The sequence below is a fragment of the Seriola aureovittata genome, chromosome 12, assembly GCF_021018895.1.
Source record: "Seriola aureovittata isolate HTS-2021-v1 ecotype China chromosome 12, ASM2101889v1, whole genome shotgun sequence".
Classification (NCBI taxonomy): domain Eukaryota; kingdom Metazoa; phylum Chordata; class Actinopteri; order Carangiformes; family Carangidae; genus Seriola; species Seriola aureovittata.
In genome coordinates, this window is record NC_079375.1 from 3,301,029 (window position 1) to 3,326,567 (window position 25,539).

General features: G+C 39.1%; 3 protein-coding genes across 4 annotated transcripts; all 3 read left to right on the forward strand.

The window, feature by feature from the left end:
* The first annotated feature begins 455 nt into the window (after positions 1 to 455).
* On the forward strand, positions 456 to 6,322 carry LOC130178499 (tripartite motif-containing protein 16-like). The gene has a single exon (XM_056390808.1). The coding sequence runs from the start codon at positions 3,207 to 3,209 to the stop codon at positions 4,866 to 4,868; it is 1,662 nt and encodes a 553-aa protein (XP_056246783.1). The 5' UTR covers positions 456 to 3,206; the 3' UTR covers positions 4,869 to 6,322.
* Positions 6,323 to 7,041: 719 nt separating this feature from the next.
* On the forward strand, positions 7,042 to 9,370 carry LOC130179422 (tripartite motif-containing protein 16-like). Its single transcript, XM_056392382.1, has one exon. The coding sequence runs from the start codon at positions 7,050 to 7,052 to the stop codon at positions 8,724 to 8,726; it is 1,677 nt and encodes a 558-aa protein (XP_056248357.1). The 5' UTR covers positions 7,042 to 7,049; the 3' UTR covers positions 8,727 to 9,370.
* A 984-nt stretch (positions 9,371 to 10,354) lies between these two features.
* Positions 10,355 to 25,002, forward strand: stard3nl (STARD3 N-terminal like). 2 transcript variants are annotated; one of them, XM_056392397.1, is made up of 9 exons: positions 10,355 to 10,491; positions 15,121 to 15,429; positions 18,753 to 18,830; positions 19,102 to 19,179; positions 19,823 to 19,876; positions 20,828 to 20,945; positions 22,310 to 22,408; positions 23,999 to 24,073; positions 24,162 to 25,002. In XM_056392397.1, exons 2-8 carry the CDS (start codon positions 15,226 to 15,228, stop codon positions 24,061 to 24,063), a joined length of 696 nt encoding a protein of 231 aa, XP_056248372.1. In that variant the 5' UTR covers positions 10,355 to 10,491; positions 15,121 to 15,225; the 3' UTR covers positions 24,064 to 24,073; positions 24,162 to 25,002. The 2 variants fall into 2 exon arrangements, with proteins under 2 accessions (XP_056248372.1, XP_056248373.1); XM_056392398.1 differs by having other exon boundaries at positions 23,999 to 24,066.
* The last annotated feature ends 537 nt before the right edge of the window (positions 25,003 to 25,539 follow it).

Here is a 25,539-nt window from a genome sequence, read left to right on the forward strand (position 1 = left end):
AACTAAACCTTAGTCTTGGTTGCTTACCGTGCCAGATAAATTTTGAGAGGGATCTCTCCGAGTCCTTATTAATTCTTTTGGGGATATGTGGTGGCAATATTTGTAAAGGGTATAGAAGTCAAGGGAGAACATTCATCTTTATCAGACTGATACGCCCGAAAAATGTGAGCGGGAGATCATGCAACCTAATCAGATGTTGTTTCACTGTAGTAAGTACAGGGGCAAAGTTGAGTTTCCATAAATTTTGTACATCTGGAGAGATTTTTAGACCCAGGTACATGAAGCCAGCTGTGGACCATTTGAAAGGAAAATTCACCAATGTGCTGAAGTCACTGAAGCCACCTAAGGGCAAAGCCTCTGAATAAGACTGATAGACCTGTGGGAGCAGAGGGTTTGCCCTTTTTCAGAATAAGACATGTACAAAAGAGTCTGTCATCTGTCAGGGGGGCCTACTAAAGTTTTCCCAAATATTTTATAAAATTTAGGGCAGAACCCATAGTGTCTTGCTGCTTCCCCCCCCTTTAAGTACCTGAAATAGTTTCCAGAACCTCTTTCTACATAATTGTTTTGCTTAAGTCCCTGTTTTGGTCATCTGAGAGATTTGGTCATTTTATTTTATCAAAGAATCTTTTCCTTGTAATTGGTTTAATGCAGAACGTGTAGCATCTAACTGTTTCCCAATGAACTTGGAAGGGGAGTTTTTAAATTCTCCCTCCAACTCCTTAATTTTCTTCTCCAACTCCATTTGGGTTTTGAGGGCCTTTTTCTTTTGTGCTGAAGTTTAAGATATGATAGCACCACCAAGGTAGGCCTTTGCTGCCTCCCATATAACGTTGTAGGTCTCACTTCAGGAGATTTGTTCTCAGAGATAACTTGTTTAGGTTCTTTGTATGGATGAGAGATGGTCACACTAATAGGGGCATGGTCAGATACAGTCTGACTTCCTATGGTACAGTCTTTAAGTCTATCTAAAAGTATTCAGGATAATAGGAAATCGATTCTTGAGAAGGCTAGGTGCATCATGCAAGTTTAAATCTGAGCAAAATCAGCTAGTTTAAGGCTTTTACGAGAAGAAAAAGGCCTAGAGGGACACTGGTCGACAGTGGGGTTAGATATACAGTTAAAGTCACCACCTATTAGAATGTAAGAGGAAGAAAAATCAGATATGTCTGCCAACAATTTATGAAAAAAAGCAGATTCATATGTACTAGGGGCATAGATGCAACCCAGTAAAATGTGTTCTCCAAAGAGGTATCCAGAAATAAGCACATAGAGGCCTTCTTTGTCACTTATTGCTCTATCCAATGTAAAAGGAAGGCTGCGATGTAAAAGAATAGCCACACCTCGGCTATGGTATTTAAAAGAGGAATGAAAAACCTGCCCAACCAAATTCCTATGCACCTTAATATGTTCCAGATCAGTCAGGTGGGTCTCCTGTAAAAAGGCAATATGGCATTTCTCCTTCTTAAAAAGAGTGAGAATCTTTTGGCGCTTGATGACATGATTTAAACCTTTAACGTTCAGCGAGGTGATTTTAAGATCACTCATATTTATATACTAATAAGGTAAATATATAGAAGCTTATTTCCACTCTTAAATGAGAGAGAGGACAAACCACTAGGTGAGAGAGGTGAGATTAGACATTTGTCTCTGTCTAATAATCAAGAGTGCTCGAGACAGAAAGGCTCAAAGCACTAGCAGAGGTGGTAGCCTCAGCCATAACCACCAACTGACAACGCCGCCCAAAGACCACCAACTTCATCAAGGCAGGAGAGAGACAACCCCCACAGCATAAGTCAGCGACTGGCCTCCTAGCCTCAGCAGCCAACTAAGAGCTGAGAGTGGATCTGGTTAAGCAGCGCCCCAACCACACTGCGTCCGGACATGGTCATCTTCTCCAACTGCACCAAGAAGGTGATCATGGTAGAGCTCACTGTACCCTGGGAGGAGCGCATGGATACCAGGAGTTGACAGAGCAGTGCAGGAGCTATGGATGGACAACCCACTGTGAGCCTATTGAGGTGGGATGTCAAGGATTTGCAGGCCGGTCATTATGCAGACTCCTCACCAAGCTTGGGATCATGAGTCAGACTAAGAAGAGGGCCATCAAATCAACCGTTGATGCTGCAGAGAGAGCTACTAGGTGGCTCTGGCTGAAAAGGGAAGCCAAGTGGCTAATTGCTGCTGGGATGCAGGCCGGGGACTGATCACCCCTGGTCGGGTCGCCTGGACGAGGGTGTATGATGTTCGAACAGACCCGAAACACCCGATGAACCCAGGTTACATCACTGAAGATGCATTCTAGCGCATCCGCAGGATCTATTCTAGTCCTGGCAAACTCCACCAGCGCTGAACCGCTGAGAAACCGGCAGAATCCGTCATCGTGATAACGGGACACGGCTTCCAGGAGAATCCACCTAGATCCCGCGTCAAGGGTCTCTGGCTACGGTGCAACTCACAGTAGGCCGGTCTTAACATCCTGCTCATGACTGGTTGATGTCGAAATATAGAAATATTTAATCATCAAATTTTATTTGTAGACATAGTGATCACTAGCTGTATAGCCATAGTGTATAGCCATAACTTATTCTCTCCCACTATTGCCAACTCATCACACTGCTGATTATTAAACATTACATTTACTTTGTAGATAGTAGTTTAGTTAATAAACTTATTTATTTACACCCTGTTGTTGTCCTGTTGTGTTCTTCTAAAGTAGAGACTGGAGATCAATTTAATTGAGAAGTCAGGCTTCTGATATGAGATTGATCACATTAATCAATGAAATAATTAATTGTTGTCCTCTCTGAGGAATAGTGCCCCCTTTCAACGAGAGCGAATTCTAAATTGTGGTGTTCACACTTCATCCCCAAATAATGTTTATCACATAGACAAATAAGCCAGACTGTAAGTAAAGGGTTAAACACAGTATCAAACTGCTCCTCTACCTGGAATGAGACAAAGCCTGATAACCCTCCCTCTTCTTCCTGCTCTCAAACACAGCCAGCTCCACTCTGTTCATGTATTTCCTTGTTCCCTCCCCTTCAGATCTACAGTTTGAAGATTGGTGGAACCAACATGTGTTGAAGTGCAAGAGCTGACAGGCCCCGTTCACTGCAGAGGCACATGTTGTTCAGATCAGAGCTCAAACTACTTTCAGTTCTGAGAAAGTGAAAGTCAGACAGTCGTTGACACTGAGAGGTGAAATGGCGCAGAAAGGAGTTCAGCTGGACCAGGAGACCTTCTCTTGTTCCGTCTGTCTGGATCTACTGAAGGATCCGGTGACGATTCCCTGTGGACACAGCTACTGCATCAGCTGTATTAAAACCCACTGGGATAAAGAGGATGGAAAGAAAATCTACAGCTGCCCTCAGTGTAGGCAGACCTTCACACCGAGGCCTGTCCTGGTGAAAAACACCATGTTAGCAGTTTTAGTGGAGGAGCTGAAGAAGACTGGACTCCAAGCTGCTCCTGCTGATCACTGCTATGCTGGACCTGAAGATGTGGCCTGTGATTTTTGCACTGGGAGAAAACTGAAAGCTGTCAAGTCTTGTCTGATGTGTCTGGCTTCTTACTGTGAGAAACACCTGCAGCCTCATTATGATGTAGCCCCATTAAAGAAACACAAGCTGGTGGAGCCCTCCAAGAAGCTCCAGGAGAACATCTGCTCTCGTCATGATGAGGTGATGAAGATGTTCTGCCGCACTGATCAGCAGTGTATCTGTTATCTCTGCTCTGTGGATGAACATAAAGGCCACGACACAGTCTCAGCTGCAGCAGAAAGGACTGAGAGGCAGAGAGAGCTCCAGCTGAGTCGACAACAAATCCAGCAGAGAATCCAGGACAGAGACAAAGATGTGAAGGTGCTTCAACAGGAGGTGAAGGCCATCAATGGCTCTGCTGATAAAGCAGTAAAGAACACTGAGAAGATCTTCACTGAGCTGATCCGTCTCATCAAGAAAAGAAGCTCTGATGTGAAGCAGCAGATCAGATCCCAGCAGAAAACTGAAGTGAAACGAGTCAAACAGCTTCAGGAGAAGCTGGAGCAGGAGATCACTGAGCTGAAGAGGAAAGACGCTGAGCTGAAGCAGCTCTCACACACAGAGGATCACAACCAGTTTCTACACAACTACCCCTCACTGTCACGACTCAGTGAATCTACAGACTCATCCAGCATCAATATCCGTCCTCTGAGATACTTTGAGGATGTGACAGCAGCTGTGTCACAGCTCAGAGATAAACTACAGGACATTCTGAGAGACACATGGACAAACATCTCACTGACAGTGACTGAAGTGGATGTTTTACTGTCACAAACAGAGCCCAGGACCAGAGCTGGATTTTTAAAATATTCACATGAAATCACACTGGATCCAAACACAGCACACACACGTCTGGTATTATCTGAGGGAAACAGAAAAGCAACAGGAATGAGTCAACAACAGTCTTATTCTAGTCACCCAGACAGATTCACTACATGGTGGCAGGTCCTGAGTAGAGAGAGTCTGACTGGATGTTGTTACTGGGAGGTGGAGAGGAGAGGAAGAGTTTTTGTAGCAGTCGCATACAAGAGTATCAGCACAGCAGGGAGCAGGAAGGAATGTGTGTTTGGACACAATGAAATATCTTGGGCGTTAGATTGTAACCAAAACAGTTATACATTTTGCTACAACAATATCAGCACTCCAGTCTCAGGTCCTCAGTCCTCCAGAGTAGGAGTGTACCTGGATCACAGAGCAGGTGTTTTGTCCTTCTACAGCGTCTCTGAAACCATGACTCTCCTCCACAGAGTCCAGACCACATTCACTCAGCCTCTCTATGCTGGACTTTGGGTTTATGACACAGCTGAGTTGTGTAAACTCAAATAGACAAAGGTCATTTAAGGTGCAGTTGGTTCAAATCTGTGTTTTAATTCATCAGTTGATTTTGTCTCCATCATTGTTGCTAAAAGCTCATTGCTGTCGTGTTTCTGCACTCCACACAGATCACCTGTCAATCAAACATTATGGGTGGTACTTTGACCTCTTCTCATTTATTGTTGTGTTGATGTTTGAGTTTCTTTAGGTGGAGCTGGAGCCATGGAGGATATCACTGCTCAGGATGATTTTTCTTTACCTAAACTGACATTTCTCCACATGAAAATATAAACTTCTCTGTGCTCTGAATGTTTGTTGAATATTTGTGTTGATGTATTTGTATGTTGTTGTTTCTCTTCCACTGCATGGGCCTTAACAGAGAAATCACCAGACCTTCCTTTATCACAGATATTTTGTTCTCACTTTGTAAAGAATTAAATTTATAATTACATTTACATTTATGTGATTGTCAGATTGAATGTTGTTGTTGTTCAAATCAACTTACAAATAATCTCGATGAGGTTTTATAAAACTGTGATTATCATGATAATAATCACTGAGGAGATGATTCATTATTTTATTTTCCATATCTGAGATTCAGGTGAAACAAACTGATTGTGTGGATGAAGTGAATCTGTTCATGAAATCACTGAACAAGAGTCATTTAACAGACTTTACTGATTCAGTGTGTGAACAAACTGAAGTTTCACATCATGAATAAAACTGTTTTTCCATCCACTTGATTAAATCAAATACTTTCTTGTCTTCCATCTTTCCCATGTGACCTGAATGCAGCATCAGTGTTACAGGGTGTGACTCCTGTGAACAAACTGACACAGTGTGATATTACATATATTTACATGTGTCTTTACTGATGTTGTTTATAGCTGCCAAAGGCTGAGTGAAGTTTTTACTCGTCTTCCTGCAGTGAACATCACAGCAGGTGAACAACTGAAATCTGAAACTGATGCACAACACAAGAGGGCGCCTTCATCCACCTGACCAGGGATGTAGTGAAGGTTAAAGCTCCTCTGCTCAGTTTTTTTTTAATTTGTAGTGAAAACCATGATTTTAGGCTGAGAAGATTTATAATAAAAATGTCTTATGTGATACATCATGGTTAGTGCTGTGAAACTGCTGTAAGTCATCAGGAATTCATCTTTTAAGTTAGTCTAAAATGAAGAAATTGTTGCATTTCTTTTATTTATTAGAAAATGTTACAGGAAGCTGATTAATCTTATTTAGTTTGTGTTTTTTTATTGAGACTATACTCTTACCATAGAGCCAGTAACCACCTATATGTGACATTTTTATTAGTGTTCTGGTTTATACTTCACTAGTGTTAGATTGTTCTTCCAGTTACTTAAATTGAGGTTCATTACAGTGTGTTTGGATCATGTGAAAAGGTTGTTTCACCATTGAAACCTTTGTATTAATAATTGTATTGACATTGATCAGTAAAAGTTCAACTTTATTCATATGATATACCCCTCAGTAGTGATGTCTGTTGGTTCACTTGGAAAAGAGAGGATATTATTAATCAGTAAATCAGATTTATAAAAACCTTTCATTCAGGATTCATTCAGTCATTTCAGTCTCCAGCTGAACTCCAGAGTCAAATGAAATGATGCATTCATGTCCTCTGGGATTCCCAGAATGTACAACCTTTACTCAAAACTAAATGTTGAATTTAACCACTTTTATTAAGAAAATACATACTTTAAGTACTTTATCAAACAATTCAAAATTTTGAGAAATCGATTGACTACTGTTTTTCATCCACTGTGTTTGAATTATTCTGATCTATTAAACATTTAAACAATATTGAACATACAAGAAAAAAAAATTACTGATTGAGAAACATCTCTAAACTCAGAGGCCCAAAGAAGAGTTTATCACCTGAGGGTTGAGGTGATTTGTGTTTTCCAAAAAAAAAACAAGCAAGACAAAGCCTGATAACCCTCCCTCTTCTTCCTGCTCTCAAACACAGTGAGCTCCACTCTGTTCATGTATTTCCTTGTTCCCTCCCCTTCAGATCTACAGTTTGCAGATGGGTGGAACCAACATGTGGTGAAATGCAAGAGCTGACAGGCCCCGTTCACTGCAGAGGCACATGTTGTTTAGATCAGAGCTCAAACTAGTTTCAGTTCTGAGGAAGTGAAAGTCAGACAGTCGTTGACACTGAGAGGTGAAATGGCGCAGAAAGGAGTTCAGCTGGACCGGGAGACCTTCTCTTGTTCAATCTGTCTGGATCTACTGAAGGATCCGGTGACTATTCCCTGTGGACACAGCTACTGCATCAGCTGTATTAAAACCCACTGGGATAAAGAGGATGGAAAGAAAATCTACAGCTGCCCTCAGTGTAGGAAGACCTTCACACCGAGGCCTGTCCTGGTGAAAAACACCATGTTAGCACATTTAGTGGAGGAGCTGAAGAAGACTGGACTCCAAGCTGCTCCTGCTGATCACTGCTATGCTGGACCTGAAGATGTGGCCTGTGATTTCTGCACTGGGAGAAAACTGAAAGCTGTCAAGTCTTGTCTGATGTGTCTGGCCTCTTACTGTGAGAAACACCTGCAGCCTCATTACGATGTAGCTCCATTAAAGAAACACAAGCTGGTGGAGCCCTCCAAGAAGCTCCAGGAGAACATCTGCTCTCGTCATGATGAGGTGATGAAGATGTTCTGCCGCACTGATCAGCAGTGTATCTGTTATCTCTGCCCTGTGGATGAACATAAAGGCCACGACACAGTCTCAGCTGCAGCAGAAAGGACTGAGAGGCAGAGAGAGCTCCAGCTGAGTCGACAACAAATCCAGCAGAGAATCCAGGACAGAGAGAAAGATGTGAAGGTGCTTCAACAGGAGGTGGAGGCCATCAATGGCTCTGCTGATAAAGCAGTGGAGGACAGTGAGGAGATCTTCACTGAGCTGATCCGTCTCATGGAGAAAAGAAGCTCTGATGTGAAGCAGCAGATCAGATCCCAGCAGAAAACTGAAGTGAGTCGAGTCAAAGAGCTTCAGGAGAAGCTGGAGCAGGAGATCACTGAGCTGAAGAGGAAAGACGCTGAGCTGATGCAGCTCTCACACACAGAGGATCACACCCAGTTTCTACACAACTACCCCTCACTGTCACGACTCAGTGAATCTACAGACTCATCCAGCATCAATATCCGTCCTCTGAGATACTTTGAGGACGTGACAGCAGCTGTGTCACAGCTCAGAGATAAACTACAGGACATTCTGAGAGACACATGGACAAACATCTCACTGACAGTGACTGAAGTGGATGTTTCACTGTCACAACCAGAGCCCAGGACCAGAGCTGACTTCTTAAAATATTCACAGGAAATCACACTGGATCCAAACACAGCAAACATACGTCTGTTATTATCTGAGGGAAACAGAAAAGCAACATTAATAAAAGAAGAAGAGTCGTATTCTAGTCACCCAGACAGATTCATTAGGTGGTGCCAGGTTCTGAGTAGAGAGAGTCTGACTGGACGTTGTTACTGGGAGGTGAAGTGGAGAGGAGAAGGAGTTGAAATAGCAGTTGCATACAAAAATATCAGTAGAGTAGGGAGCTCAAATGAATGTGGATTTGGCCTCAATGAAAAATCTTGGGCATTGAGTTGTGACAAAAAACATTATTTATTTTCTCACAACAATCTTGAAACTCCAGTCTCAGGTCCTCAGTCCTCCAGAGTAGGAGTGTACCTGGATCACAGAGCAGGTGTTTTGTCCTTCTACAGCGTCTCTGAAACCATGACTCTCCTCCACAGAGTCCAGACCACATTCACTCAGCCTCTCTATGCTGGGCTTTGGCTTCCTTGGTATAGTGGAGACACAGCTGAGTTGTGTAAACTCAAATAGACAAAGGTCATTTAAGGTGCAGTTGGTTCAAATCTGTGTTTCAGTTCATAATTTTATTTTGTCTCCATCATTGTTGCTAAAAGCTCATTGCTGTCGTGTTTCTGCACTGCACAGAGATCACCTGTCAATCAAACATTATGGTTGGTACTTTGACCTCTTCTCATTTATTGTTGTGTTGATGTTTGAGTTTCTTTAGGTGGAGCTGGAGCCATGGAGGATATCACTGCTCAGGATGATTTTTCTTTACCTAAACTGACATTTCTCCACATGAAAATATAAACTTCTCTGTGCTCTGAATGTTTGTTGAATATTTGTGTTGATGTATTTGTATGTTGTTGTTTCTCTTCCACTGCATGGGCATTAAGAGAGAAATCACCTGACCTTCCTTTATCACAGATATTTTGTTCTCACTTTGTAAAGAAAGAAATCTATAATTATATTTACATCGGTGTTTGTTAGATTAAATGTTGTCATTGTTCAAATTGACTTACAAATAAGGTGCATGAGGTTTTATAAAACTGTAATTATCATGATAATAATCAATGAGGAGATGATTCATTATTTTATTTTCCATCTCTGAGATTCAGGTGAAACAAACTGATTGTGTAGATGGAGTGAAGTGAATAAAGCAGTTTTTCTTAAAAAATAAATAAAATATTTTCTTCTGTCTTTATTCCATGATGGATGAGATGGATAAAATGTGAAATGAATATGAGAGTATAACACCATAAAATACTGTATATATCCAATATACAGTGTAAATCCATGGAGGTATATGATAGTTTTTGTTTAATTTAATCTTAATCTTTTCCATATGAGAAACTGCTATCAGGTCTCTATAGATTCTTTTGAATATTTACATTGATGGTATTTTTAAATCTTAATGACTGTTAATGATTACTGTGTCTTGGATTAATTCATAACAATATCTTTATAAATGCACAGTGGCCTACAGGGGCCCCAAAATCCCCAGACTCAATGTGCTTTAATTGGTGCTTGGATATTAAATTTTTCCACATTAACACTAAAATACAATATGTACCAAGATGGACCCTGCATTAGAATATTTGGTGCTCACATGTTAGGAAAATAAAGTGGTATTCAATTAAATTACATGGGCCAAACAGCCAAAATTTTGCCCCTGCAGATACCCCTATCAGGTTAATCTGGTCCTTTCCATGTTCACAACCACAACACTTTCTGTCTCTAAATCATATGTTGCTAAACTAACCAATCAGAGCTGAGGAGGACTTAGACTAAGGTAGATAAGAGATTGAATCAGTAGGTTACTGTAACTGTTTTTAAAGATGCACGTGTAAATATTTATATTTGTAAATAAGTAAATAACAATTGTATAAACATAAATATGAAAATAGTTAACCATAAACATGAATGTGTAAATAGTTAATGATATAAACACTGTTCATGACATTATTCTTTAAAGTATCCTTACTTTACATTTTCTGCCCAAAACTATTGTACTGTACGTCCAAATAGAAGTTGAGACAATTTTGACCAAAGGAAAAGCTGCTGATACCCAACAAGACCACTAGGGGGGGACGTAACGTCAACTGTAATCTACAGACTTCATATCCCAGGATCCCTCGCGTCTGTTTTTTCTTTAACATGCAGCCTAGCTCCTTCCGGTTCGAGCAGACGAAGGGGAAACAGATGACTCTGCTGCAGCTTTCAGGTTGAGGTTGACTGAAAACATCCAAGGGCTGTTTCAGAACATTTAAACCGCCAGAAGGAGTCAGTTTGAGAGGTAAGGAGACGTTTTAAAACGACGGTTTAAACTCACGATTTTAAGCTAACTAGCTAACCAGTTGTCAAACGAGCTGGACGATGCTGTAAACACCTCTGTGTCATGGCATCCTTGGACGGCGTTACAGATGCACCGGGATGATTTGCTTCATTTTATTTCATCGTCTCCCGCTCGGCATTTGCTCGTGCATCAGGTAAAGCAGCTCAGGTGTGTTGCTGCTGAGGAATTTGCGCTGGTATTGTTATTGTAGCTGTTTGGCCTCCTTCTGTCTTCGCCTCAGGCAGTTTCTCTGTGTTTCCGTGTCCAGCTGCACATTTGCACCAGTAATGTCAAGTAGTGCAGTTTTCATTTTTAAGTGGTTCATCTCTGTGACATTTGATGAGATGATACGATTACATGTTTTTTGGTTTTTTTGTGCGGTATCAGCAGGGGTTTGGACCATATATCAGGCCTTGTGAACAGGGAGTGTGGTCATAAGTACTCTGTTGTGTCCGAGTTTGACTCCTAACCTGGTTCGGGCTCTGACATTGACTTAAGAAACCTCCTTATGCATCTGCCCTTTATATGATCATAACATTACCTGTGCTTCCTGTTACCTGTTGGTTGCAGGTGTGTCTAGACTCTAGGATGAACCCAGTCCACTTATTTGATCTGCTGGATTTGACTTCTCCATCCCATCTAGCACTGCAACTAGTGATTTATTTTCTCTTCTCATCTGTCTGACAAATATTTTCTTATATTTTTCCTTTGGTCAAAAATATGGAAAAATTGTCCATCACAATATCTTAGAGCACAAAGTCGTGTCTACAGACTGCTGGGTTGTCTGACCACCACTTGAAAACCCAAAGATATTTTATTTACTATCATGAAAGACACAGAAAAGCAGTCCTCACATTTGGAAATCAGGAAGCTGTCAGTGTTTTGCATTTATTTGCTTTGCATTGGACCCTGTACCAATTTAGGATCAGTCCTCGTCACCCTACCATAATTACATTGTTTACCATCATATTTTATGTTTAACTGACTAACTCCTGTTTATGTTAAGTTTAGTTTCTGAAACATGACAGATATTGTCAAAAAATACCCATCACATTTTTGCAGAGCCAAAGGTCACATCTTAAATATCTTGCTTTGGTCAACCAACAACCCAAAAATATTTAGCTCACAATGATGTGTGACAAAGAAAAGCAGCAAATCTTCTCATTTTACCGAATGGAGCCGTAATTTTTTTATTATTTCACAATTTTTGCACAAAACATTTACTGTAACGAACAATTCATTGTCAAAATAGTTGCTGATTAATTTTATATCGGTCGACTAATTCATTAATTGACAGCTATAATTGTGTTTGTGTCTTTCTCTCCTTAATGACCCACTTTATATTAACCATAAATCAAATTATGACAAGTAGCGGTCGACCGATTAATCGAGCCGATCAACGGCATTTTTTTCATAATCAGCATCGGCCGATTAAACAAAAAATTAATGCCGACACCATAGACAGAGACTTTGTTCGTAGTAGTCAGTGAGATTGGGACCATTGATGAGAAGAAAAGGCTCACTGGGGAAAATGCTGAGAAACTTGCAGCTCATAACCTGGGACTACTGAGTAACTTAGTTTAACTGGGGAGAAGAGATGCTGCTACTCTGTACAATATTGATATTGTTTATTTATTTTTTTATTTATGTAAGTTTATTTTTTATTCTCTCAAGTGTACTAAAACTTTATTTATTTTACTTTTTTACAAGTTTACCTGTGGACATTTAGGTTAACTTTTTTTTTTTTTTTAAATTTAACATAAGTGCACTAAAGAGTGCAGATCTATTGCAGACAATGCAAACAGCAATGTTCAATAAATGTTACTTTCAGCAATTTTTTGTCTTATTTGTTATTGTTATTAAATTCTTATATTTAATCAGATAATATATATGTGTGTGTGTGTGTGTGTGTGTATATATATATATATATATATATATATATATATACTTCCTTCATATCCTTCATATCCTTCATATATATATATATATATATATATATATATATATATATATGAAGCCAATCAGAAGAGAGGCTAACAGGCTCTGAGAGGAGATGTAAAACTGTGTTGAAATGGTTTCTGGTTCTTAAAACCACAAATATATCTTATGGATTAACACTTAAAATAAAACATCAGAAAAGTGTCAAATATTCCGACAAAGTAAGAGACCAGCTATGAACATAGAGGAGCATTTAGCAGCTCAAGAAACATTTATATTCTTTTAGGAGTTGGTGGTGACCAAAACAGAGCTGAAAGTAGAGTGAATATCAGACTGAACAACGTCACCACTCCAGATGAATTAATGTTACCCTGTGTTTTTTGAGTTGTGTGTCTGTGAGCTCCATCAAAAAAAGAAAAAAATCTTTTAATTCAGCTTTAATTAATCAGCAGTTATTATAATGTCTTATAATAAGGAACGAGCTGTTAGTTATGTTTAAGAAATGATTTGTCACAGAGCTGGTATCGTAGTAATGTGATTAAAAATATGCTTTGGTCTTAAAGAAGCACAAGACTTAAAGAGCTTCTCCTGCATTCATCCAGATTATACCGGAGAAACAGTTGCACCAAAGTTTCAGTGAAATCCACTAATCTGTAAAAATCCTGTGACCAGTAGACCACTAAGATTCATTTAAAACTTGAAAACAGCCTGATTAAGTCTGAAAAGAATCTAAACACACAGATAGAAATGATTCAAATTAGGGATGTCATGATGTAGGTTTCTTGCCCCGACCCGAGTCCTTTTAATATCGAGTGTTTGCCAATTCTGATCCACTTCTGTTTCACTTCTGTAAAACTGGCATCCCTGCACCAGTAAAGGAATTAGCTTAGTATTGACTCCAATTCAGAATTTGTTTGTGACAGAAACTTTTTTTATCAACCACAGAAACAGGAAACAATTTACATTTCCCGGCACTTGTTTCTTGTATCAGGACCTTTGAACATGAGGTTTTAGTGTCCCCTGGAATCTCCTTTGAGTTGTAACTCTCGTCCTCTTAGTGTGTTGCTTTCTCAGACACAGATATCTCTGTTTCTGTCTCACCCAGAATCTGATTGTATAAAGAACAACAGACTCCAGCAATGTTGATGACTTTTCAGTGCATTAAAGTATTGAAAACTTCTTCAACTATCATAATAATAATTATAATGTAGTATTAAAGGTAGATGGGTGAAAAGGAGCAAATATATATCTTTGTTTGGTTTTTAATTTTATGACCTTTTATGAATTTCAATCTTTTTTTTTTTTTTTTTTTGCAGGTGTCTTCATAATTTGAATTCAGACAATAATTATTTTAACTCCCTGATTATTATTTGCCATTTTAAAAGCATAGGATAAGAAACAATCACTAAAAACAGAACAATAGAACCATTTTAACCCCAAATTACCTATTTCTGTTTTTAATCTATGATGGAAATTCCTTTATTATAATGTGTTTTCCAATATGATTATGCTCTTATGAGTAGATGTGTCACATTGCAGATGAATGCAGGTGAGTGGCTCTTATAGATAGATATAGATATTAGGAATATTGTTGTCGACTGGTATTCGAGTACCAGCTCTCATCAGGACTAGACGAGAACTGATTTCAGTTTCCACTACAGAATACTGCGAGTGGACGCATTACAGCAGCCCTCCAGCTACAGCTGCATTTTCAATGTGAATAACTTGAAATGCTGAAACATTTTGTTCATAAAAAAATATTTCCCGAAAAGAAAAAACTGCCCAAAAGCATCGAAGGGTTAAATCAGTTTACACATTTAGTCTGGTGCAGCTATAAAAGCTCTGTGACATGTGAAGAGGAAGCTGCAAGTGGTGAAGGATTTAGTTTCAGGGGAAATGACAGCGCATGATGTGACTTGTGAGAGTTGACAGTTTTCTTTGCTTGATGTTTTCCTTTTCATACAGAATTGTTCTGTTTTCAGTTCGGTGCCTTGATCAATTATAAACTGCTACCACCAGAGGGTCGGAGACGAATTTAACGTCACTTAATGCTGCTTTAAAACAGACACAGTTTGGTTCCGGCAGAGTGTCTTTTCAGTTGGTCTATATCAGAGCGACTTACAGTTCTGGCTTCACTTCCTAAAACATTGTGAACAACAACAGTTATATGGAGGTCAAGGCCCAAAGTCATAGCACCCAGAAAATGGCTGCGTCATGTACCAATCATTTTACACAGTTCCTGAAAGCAATATATATAGATATACGATTTATTTCCAGTGAAGCATTTGAAACATGAAAGTTAGTTTGAAACGGTAACTTCAGGTACTTTAACGTTAATCCTGCCCAACAGTAAAGAGAAGAGTAACATACATGTTAAAGGATTAAAGTTCACGTTGAGTCTCGTGTTTGAGGTCAAAGGTCAGAACTTCTCAAATCACCCCTGCATGATAAGCAGCTTCACTTCCCCCGACTGTCCATTCATGTAATATTTCCACTGAAACATGTCTTCTGGTTCCCGCTCTTTTTGCTTTAAAAATGTATCGTTTCAGTTATTCAGCGATCCGCTGCAAAAAGTAGTCCCCACCAAATGCATTGTTTGCTCCTTGTGAGAGTAACATTGTTTTATGACCTTTTGCTTCTCCCTCCCTGCAGATGCAGTGATGCAGTTTACCTCTACTGAGTGAGTCCACGTTCCCAGCGTTAACCAGTGGGCGAGCGGGGGGCGTGCAGCCTTGCCCACAGTGGGCGTGGCCGGCGATGGACAGCCGATGCAGCAGCAGCGCCGATTCACGGCTGACCGGCAGAGGGTTGGGCTCTATCAACACCACGCCCATCTGCGCGAGGGTGGAGTCGTACGAAGCCGTGGAGAAGAAGTGCATCTCTGACGTGAGGAGGACCTTCTGCCTCTTCGTCACCTTTGACCTCTTGTTCATCACCTTGCTCTGGATCATAGAGCTCAATGTAAGACCTGGCTGTTTGTGTTGTGGATGTGAGTCAGACACTGAATGAATGTTTCAGAGATTAATGAGAGTTTTCAGGGGGAGACGCAACGTTTCATTTGTGATTTTTAAAAACCGGATCTCTGACTCTCCCCTCCATCTTCAATCTTGTCCTGATGATGATGGGAGTGTCATTAAAACAAATTACTGGATACTATAATGTTTTGGCCGCCCCTCCAATGAGAGTAGAGATATTTCACTGGACGCCACAAACGTCAGCCTCGAGAGGAAAAGTCAGGCGATCACCAGCGTCTTATGCTGTGTCTCAAATCGGGGCACTTCAGGCAGTACCCTCACACGTAGTAAACTGTGTATACAGAATACTCGGTGGCATAGTGCGTCAGTTTCAACAGGGAAGCGTTGAAAATCAAAACGCTGTTGTGCGCTCGACGGAAATGACGATCGCAACAGGTGACCTGGCGATGGTCGCCCTCCTGCTGCTCTGCTCACTTGACTTCAAAATTTGTGTTTTACTTTCCTGTGTGTGCCGCTTGTGTCATGCTTCATGCAAATTAGGCCGCCATCAACGCAGATGCATTTTAAGTGCACAATCCAGGTACTTACAGTGCACTGCATGTTGCCAAACTTTTCACTGTGAATGAGCTTATTCACCCAAAATAGCAAGTGTGAGTGAGATGATATAAGATCAGATAAGATGTACCTTTATTGATCCCCTGCAGAGGAAATTCAAATTGACAGAGCGGCACAAGGGATTCTCATAAGTCATAAGAAATAAAGTCAGAATAGAAAAGGAATCAAAAAATGAATTAGAAATAATGTATACAATAGTACGTGAACTGAGACACAGCATTAGTATTAGTTGAATGTCTCCAGCGAATGTCAAGGCAATCCATCAAATGTTTGTTGAGACATTTCAGTCTGGACCAAAGTGGCGAAGCTAAAAGCAAAAGGACGTTTCAGTGCAAAACAAAAATAAGTGTATTGTATATTGTTTTGCTGCAGATGTGCTAATTAGCCACCATAGCATCCTGCCACAGTGTCTGTACATTTAGTGGATAAAAACAGACTCCCTGAATTCTCCAAAGAGATACCTCTTTAGATATTTTTAATTCTTGTGCAGAGATTATAATAACTTGTTGAAAGTTTGTTGCAAACACTCAGCTCTATGTTCACAGACTAAAAATAGAGTAAAGACAAAACCCAAACTTTCAGTCTTCAGGCTTTTGGCATCAGTTCACAGTAGTTTTGTTTTAATTCAGCCGCTGGGATTCTTGTATCAAGGGAGAAATGTATTGTGCATTTGAACGTTTTTTATTCTATTTGATATGTTGCGTTAACCAAACATTAACCAAACATTAACATCACCAGTGTCAGGTGATGACTTCAGCTGACCCTTGTTCATCATCAGTTGATTGTATTTTACGTAACACTCATAACACAGATAAGTACGCTTGTAATATATCTACAACTGTACGCACACTGATGCGTTTACGGTCCAGTGTGTTTTTTTGTTTTTGTATGAAATGTGTCAAAGCTGAACAGAAACGGGTCAGGTGCTGCTGGAGAAGTGAATCGAGGTCACGCTGCTGTAAAACTTTGCACCCTGAATGAGGAAGTGATTTGTACCGTGGCACACATTCCCAGAATGCTCCAGATTCAGCAAAGTCAACCTCGAGCACTGAAATAGCTTTTGTGTACACAGGAGGGGGGGGGGGGCGGGCGGCCGGCCTCACCCTCACACTTTTTTGTATAACTTTATTTGAGAGGACAGTCCAGTGACTCACATTCATGACACTCAAGTTTTTATTCAGTGTGCGGCTTTAAACCTGGTTTTACTGACGTCTGAGGTTTGTCTGGAACTCGCACGTAGATGTAGATGAAGTAGATGTTGACTCAGAGGTTTCCTGCCTTTCAAGAAGTTTTCCTTCCTTCCTCTCTGTAACACTAAATATAAGCAGTCTGGTTGTTAACATAGCTCTGTTCTGACCTGAGCCCAGGCTTAGAAAACAATGCAACAGCTCTGGATCTACCAGCATTTCACTTGCCAAGTAAAAGTTATTCCTCTGGTCAGCTTTGGAGGAGTAGCAGCAGGAGTTGACGTGTCCTGGGCTACATAGGTTTAGTCAACATCCCCATATATACACTGGTTAAATTAAAAACTCTGAAAAGATGTTCAATGCTGATTAAAATGTGTGTGACTGATTGAAATAACAGCTGTAGCCTACTTATTTATCACCTTATCTACTTGATCCAAATACAATATAACATCATATCTTAGATATTTACATAGATATAGATGTCTTGGAAATTTCTGTGGCCTTTTTTCTCACTATTTTAATCTAAAAGTAATTGTCAAATTAACTGATATTAAGTCTGCTGATGTATATTTGAGTGTTGGGCCCACCAACCCAACTGAACATTATATTAAAAGTAGGTATTTGTGTAGTTGTGTGAATATACACCTGTAGTTGTAGAGACAGTTTGAGAAGCTGCTGAGGACAAACAGCATCTGTCTGTAATAAAACTTCATCGACAAGTAACACGTAAATCATTGTGGAGGGAAATTCCAAAGCTGGGTTTAGTCACCTAAACAGTTTCCACAACAAGTGGCACTTTTAGCCAGATATTTGATTCCAGTCATACTGATGATACCACCGGGACTGACGAGGCAGCTGAGTGAACTGAATCCAGTCAAACAGGGATTAGTTCTCATTTTCAGTCCAGTGTTTGGGCTGAGTCGGACTTCAACATTCCTTCAGTTGATGAAGTTATTTTATATCAGTGGAAAGCAAATAGCAGTCAGAAAATCAACATGATTTTTCATAAATCTGCTGTAGATACAAGTTTGTTTGTTGTAACTGAGTAAATACAAACCGATGGAAATGATGTCATCTGCCCTCATACAATCCTAAAACACTTTAAAAAGTCAGTGTTATTCCTAATGAATTAAAAGGAATGAACAAACAACATGAACTACATGTAGGAATGTATAAATGCAACCCCTCAAAACACAGCTGTTCTGTATTACCCGCCCATCAGCAGCTCTCAACTACCTCACTAATTGACATTTAGTTTGTTTAATCCGCTCACGAGCAGAGTGTAAAACATACACATAAACTGTTCCTTCAAAATTCCAAATCTAATTGACGATATATTGGCCAATATTCATTTATTAACACAACATAAACAAATATTTTTTTTCTACCAAATCTTTTTCATTTTTAGAGGCTGTGAATAATAGTGATCACCAGTGTGAGTAAAAATGAGAAGATGAACGTTTCCAGGGAGTTTTGTATTGATCAGTAGTTTGTGTTTGTGCGACAGGTGAACGGCGGCATTCAGCAGCAGCTGGATAAAGAAGTCCTGCACTACGACTACCACGCTTCTTTCTTCGACATCTTTGTAAGATTTTCAATTTTTTTCATAATTAGTTTACACAAAAACATGTTTAAATGTTCAACTTTGTTCATACCTTTTTTTTCTCCTTTGGTTTCCCATAACCTATTCCAATTCCTTCTTGTGTTTCTTTCCTTGCTTTCTCCATTTCTTCTGTTTTTTTTTTTTATCCTATATTTGTTGTTACATTTTATTCTCTTTTTTTCTTCACCCCTTTACTTCTTCACATTTTCTGTTCTATGCTTCTTCCATGTCTTTTCTTCCTCTCCTCCCTCAGCTGCTGGCTGTTTTCAGGTTTGCCGCTCTCATCTTGGCGTACGCCGTCTGTAAGCTTCGTCACTGGTGGGCCATCGCGGTAAGTTTTTCCTGCCATCATATGACAGTGTTTCTTTATTTGTACCAGCAGGTATAAGTTCCAGCAATAACAGCATTTCACTGCTGCTTTTCAGTCTTAATGGAAGATGGAACAAATGCGATTTTTCCTATTCAGAGTTTTGGATGTGAGATGGCTCAGGCACTATTTTCTCTGCTTCATAAAAAGAACTAAATTTTATTTAAAGAAACTGAAATTAAACATAATAATGATCATAATTCTTGATAAAGCACTTTTCACTTCTTCTAAACCCACGTTGCAAAGTGCTCTACACAAGGCAACAAAATAAAACATGCAGGTCGTAATTCAAACAAGCAATCAGAAATACAAAGTAAAGTGTCTTGGTGCAAATAGACCAAAGGAAGAGCAAGAGGGCGATCAGTAAAAATCAATATAAACCTTTTAAGTTTTTCTCAGTTTTAAGAAGAGATTTAAAATAAACTGACTCATGCAGGGGGTCTTTATTGTGTTGTAAGGTGTAAGGTCTGTTATTTTGTCCACCCCCTGTATTTTTCAGTCACAGATAGTCAGTTGTTGAGGAAACATTTTTCTATGATGAGAAAACAATTATTTGTAACACCCTTCTGTTTCCTGGTTGAGTGTAATGGCGTCTCTGTCTGTGCAGATCACCACTGCGGTCAGCTGTGCTTTCCTCATCGTTAAAGTCATTTTATCAAAGGTAAGTTTAATCTGACTGTAAGGACACATTTCTTTTCAGTTTATGCAACAGTTTCATTAGTGGTGTTCCAGCTCAGAGGTCAAAAGGTCAGCGCCATCAGCAGGCCACTGCTCACTCATTACTCCACCTGCTGGTCATTGTCAGAACCGCTTATCACTGGTTGTAGTTATAATCTAACATTAGTTTATCAGCTTGATGCTTAATTACTTTTACTAATTTTATGATAATTATTTATAAACATGATGAAAATGTTTTTGTGCCCTTTTAAATGTTTTCATCACATTATCTTATGTTTTATCTTATCTTATTTTAACTTTCATGTAAACCACTTTGTGTTGAGTTGCCTTTAGTTAATCATCATTATTATTGTTGTTATTATTATTAGATATAATTGACACAAATAACAAATGAGTGTAATAGGATTATTTTTGTCAGCGGAGTTCATTTCTTTATCTATGAATGACTTTCTGGTAAACAAAAGGAATATATAAATGTTGATGCATAACCCCCATTTTTTAATATGTTTTTACGTAGTCTGTGTAATAACAATGATTCATATTCATTTCCAAACATTGTCTTTGTCTGTAAACATGCAGGCCCCAGTTTATCAACCCGGTTGCTTCAAATTTTTCTATGTTGAGTTTATTTAGCAGCAGTCTACAAAGCTGTGAGTGTAGGATTAGATATTCAGGCTAAAAATCCCAAATAAGACCAAAAACACAAAGTGGTTTTACATAAAATAAAATCTTTATCAGGTCTTTGTGTTTTTTTCTTTTTTTTAATCAGATGAGGTACTACAGTCAGTGTACTGAAAACTGAAGTCATTCTCTATCTGTGTGTGTGTGTGTGTGTGTGTGTGTGTGTGTGTGTGTGTGTGTGTGTGTGTGTGTGTGTGTGGTGTGTGTGTGTGTGTGTGTGTGTGTGTGTGTGTGTGTGTGTGTGTGTGTGTAGCTGCTGTCTCAGGGGGCCTTTGGGTACCTGCTGCCCATCATCTCCTTTGTGTTGGCGTGGATAGAAACATGGCTGCTAGACTTCAAGGTTCTGCCTCAGGAGGCCGAGGACGAAAACAGTGAGTCACTCAGCTCTTCACTAATACCATATCCACTATTATAACTGTTAGCACTGTTACTAATGCTACTGCTAACATTACTGCTAATACAAAGTCCACAGCTCCGTCACTTGAGTCAGACTACAGATCCTCCTGGTCAGATATGACTCCAATACCAGTGAGAGTTGTTCAGTCACATCTTCACTTGAGTTAAAGTACTGGAGAACATAATTTTAAGAATACGAAATTATTCAAAAGTACAGTTTTTTTATGTCAATGTAGTATTGTTAGTAGTAGTATTGTTCCACATTTACAGAACCTGATGACTGAAACAACCTGCTGACTGTAGAACAATACATACAGCATATTATACAATAACAGCTTGTGTAATCTGCTACAGAGCTGATAGAAATGGCCATAAAAACACAGCTGAATCAACAAAAGGAGCCATTGGAGTTTCCTTATTTTTTTAATTTAGGCAGTGATGAAGTCTGGTCGTGGTAAACACAGCAAACATTTAAAAGAGAAGAATCTTTCTTTATTTCTAAAATTTCAAGCATGGACACTGCCAAGTTCAAATTCATTCTACTGCTTCAGAGTGAGAGTACTTCATAGAAATGTCGTGGAGGCAAAAGTACAATATTTGTCTGTTCACTATTATTGTTTTGGAAACTTATGACTGTTACTCCACTACACTTAAGTAAAGTACAGATACTCAAAAATATATTTAAGTACAGTACTTAAGTAAATGTACTTTGTTACTGTCCACCCCTGGCTAATATTATAACTATTAACACTATTATTCTGTGGCCGAAGAAGTATTCAGAATATTTACTCCAGTAAAAGTACCAATACATCCATGTAAAAATACTCACTCCAAGTAAAAGCATTCAATTCAGTAAAGTTACTCTAATATAACTCTGCTACTGCATTAGTACTATGACCACTGTGACCACTACTACTGCTACTGCTTATAGCCTCAGCCTCATTACTACTGCTACTAATACTGCAACCAACAATAACAATTCTGCTGTTGATATTAAGATCACCACTACTACTAGTATCATGACTATTACTGCTACTATCACTTGTATTACTAGTACCGCTACTACTGTAATACTGTGGTTATTCCTTGTGATAGTACCAGGGTTACTACCACTACTACTAGCATGACTATTATCACTATATCACTAGTACTGCTGCCACTATTAGTATTGATATTGGTACAATTTTATAATTAAATCATTACTGTTACATCTTTTAATGTAACGAGTATTCTGCAACTTCTACTAGGCCTACTGTTATTACTACGTCTACCAGTATTAAGACCGTGTGCTCACTCTGCTGTCACAGTCCCCTCATGTGTCTTCCTGTTTGTGTTTCAGGGTATCAGTCCTTCATGGACGCCACAGAGCGAGCTCCACTCATGTGTCCGGGTCCTTTATCTGACGGACAGTTCTACTCTCCACCAGAGTCTGTGGCAGGTCTGTTTACTCACCCTGAACCCAGAAAAACAATCCAAAATATCTCAGACTTACCTCAACCTGTTTCCTGATGATCCATGAACCCGGTTTGATGATGGGAAGCGTGGCTGCTGTAATGCAGGCTCAGTGGGGCTGTTGATTTGTCTTCAGTTTAGCTGTGGTTCAAGGTTTAAGACTGTCGTCCGGGTCAAACCCAATTTCTCCTCAGCAGCTGCAGTTTAAACTGCCCCTGTGGTTTAATCTGAACCTCATTGCTGTGTCCTGTAGAAACCACCTGAGCTCCAGTAGAGGTCACTGTTTCTGAGGTTCTGCAGACCAGGGGATTTGTTACATGTTTGACTGGTCTGTCGTGTTGGTCCAGTCTTATTTTTGTGAAACAGTCTAACACAAGTCAGACTGTTTCACAAAAATAAGCACGGACCGTGGTACCATGGTAACAAATAATGACACCTGCGCTGACCAGTAGCACCCAACAACAAAAAAACAGGAAAAAAAGGCTCATGATTTGTTATTGTACGTATATTTTAGTTGAACTCTTCGCTGAGTTTCTAAAGTAAAACGTCCTTGTAACCGTTGAATTCTTCCAGTAAACAAACATGTCCTGCTGAGGGTAAACGGAGCTCAGTGGTTGGATGTGGTTCCTCTGTTGGCCTTTCTTTTTTTTTTTCTTCTTTTTTTTAAGTCTTAATTTACCCAGAATTCATTGTAACACAGTCCAGCTTGAGATAGTCAAGAACTAAAGTGCTTTGTGCAACAGATGAATTCAGACTCGGTCTATCTGAAGTCTGACTATTTGTTCTATCTAAGCCACAGTCAAAGTCTGTGTTATGACTGGTTTAACTGAAGCCTGCTGCAGACTTTATGCTGCTTTATGTCGCTCAGATCATTTCATTCATTTGTAAAACCTGTTCTTTTGAAGGAAACACTACAATCAAGTGTCAAACTTATAATATTACGTACAATTAAAATTGTCAGTTCTTCAATTCAGTTTGGGATGCCAATTCATTTTTAACTGTGATGAAAAAAGTAAAAAAGTAAATGAGAACTGGGACAAAATAAATTACATCTTAAGGTGACAAATTAAAACAAAACTATAACGACAAACTAACTCATTACTGTTGTAATGCAAAGTCTTATTCAACAACCTGCAGAATCACACAGTGTAGCTCCGGGTTAGTTGAACGGTATCCTCCACTGCCCAAACAAAACCAAAAAATGTATCTGCTTGACCTGCTGCGTTCAGAGGTTCTTGGAGAAAACAGATTTATGGAGTAGACTACAAAAACGACAGGCGACACTTTTTTTTTTTTATAAATAGCTAATGTAACATTAAAAAACATTGTTCCTTTTGGACAGGGCCAGGTTAGCTGTATCCCCCTGAGTCCAGTCTTTATGCTAAGCTAAACTGGCTAATGGCCTCCTGATACTTAACGCACACACGAGCGGTATCGATCCTCGTCTATCTCCTGGCAAGAAAGTGAATAAACGTATTTCCCAAAACGTCAAATGATTCCTTTAAGGCCCCTGCTCATATTGTTTTTGAATTGGCTGTTTTATCTTCACACTGATTTGTTTCTGTCTTGTTTTCAGACTCTGATGAGGATCTGGATGATAAACATGATCCAGAAAAAGGGCTCATTCAGCAGGTGATTTAACAGGTAACAGGTATGTTCTAACATTTCCTGTATGTTCCTTGAGGTTGATGCTTGCCCAAAACCTCCATTCATGTATTGCCATTTTTTCCTCTCCTCAGGATCTCTCCTTGTTCTCCTGCTCCTGTTGTGCTACTGAGGGAAAATTCTGCCTTACACATTCTGCCATTTTAGTTTTTATTCATCTAAAAAGAAGTTTTTGTAAACTCGCACCCCACGAATGCACTTCAGTTTCTGATAACAGCCTTCTGCATGTACACAGATTGGAAACCTGCTGCTTTAAAAGCTACTTCAGTGTCATGACTTGTGGTTATTTTTTTAGGACTTTTGTTTTGCACTTTGTGTCTGTAGCTCCCCGATGCCCCAAGAAGAATTTGGTTTTTAAAAAAGATTAAATCAATATATTTTAGATCAGTTTCAGTATCAAACAAACCATTTATTTCTTCTGAGGTAATCATGTCTTATATTTCCGATGTCATGTTTACTTTTTTAATTTGTTGATCATTTTCACTTGCTTGGGTTTGAAGTCACTGTAAAGGAAAATAAGCTCGCTCCATAGACTGCATAGAAAAGAAGGATTTCTCGGCCAGTATTGAGTTTATGGACCATGTTTGTAGCAAATGAGACGAAATATTTACAATTTACTTAGTTAAAACGACTTAGAAATGTATTCAGTGATTTTTCAGACTTCCTGCTCTCGAAAAAACACTGAAACAACCTGCATGGAACAATATTATAAAGATCTGCAGCGTTTACACCTGAATGTTGGGGATACTGAGCTGGAGGAGCTGTAAACTGCTCTCAAAAGCTGCCGATGTGAGTGGAAATTAAAAAAAAAAAAAAAAAGTGTACATATCTTCATGCATGCCTTGCAAGCCCAGTGGTTTTGTTTTTACCAAAAAGCTTGTCTGTAAAATAGAATGATTAAAATGTGAAACTCAGTGTGTTTGTCCTTTTTTGTCATTTTACTTTTGATTCCAGTATTCAGCTTTTTTTTGTTGTTCATGGCATCAGTATTCTCCTTAACTACTGGGGCCCAAAGTGTCCAAAATGTAATAAATTGGAAATATAATAAATAATTACTACATAATTGGGGGGGACCTCATATTTTTCAGCTTAGTATTATTAAATGTTATTTATGCTACTTTTCAAAATAAAAGTTAAATTTATTTCCATTTATGTCCTGCTGTATTTATCTCAAAACTTCCCTTTTCCAAAGTATGTTTTTATTTTTTTAGATGCTAGTTGTATTTTATGACACCACATTTCAGGATAATTTTGAATAAAAACTCCTGGAATTAAGTAAGAATTACTTAAAACTTTTGGAAAACTTTTTGGAAAAGCAGATTATTTGTTGATCTAAAAGAATACATTAAATAAATTACAACTACTAATTAGATAAAAATGTTTAAGGCTCTGTATTTGGTCCCTATTTATTCATGTCTTTATTTCAACCTTAAATATTTGGTAGTGGTTCAG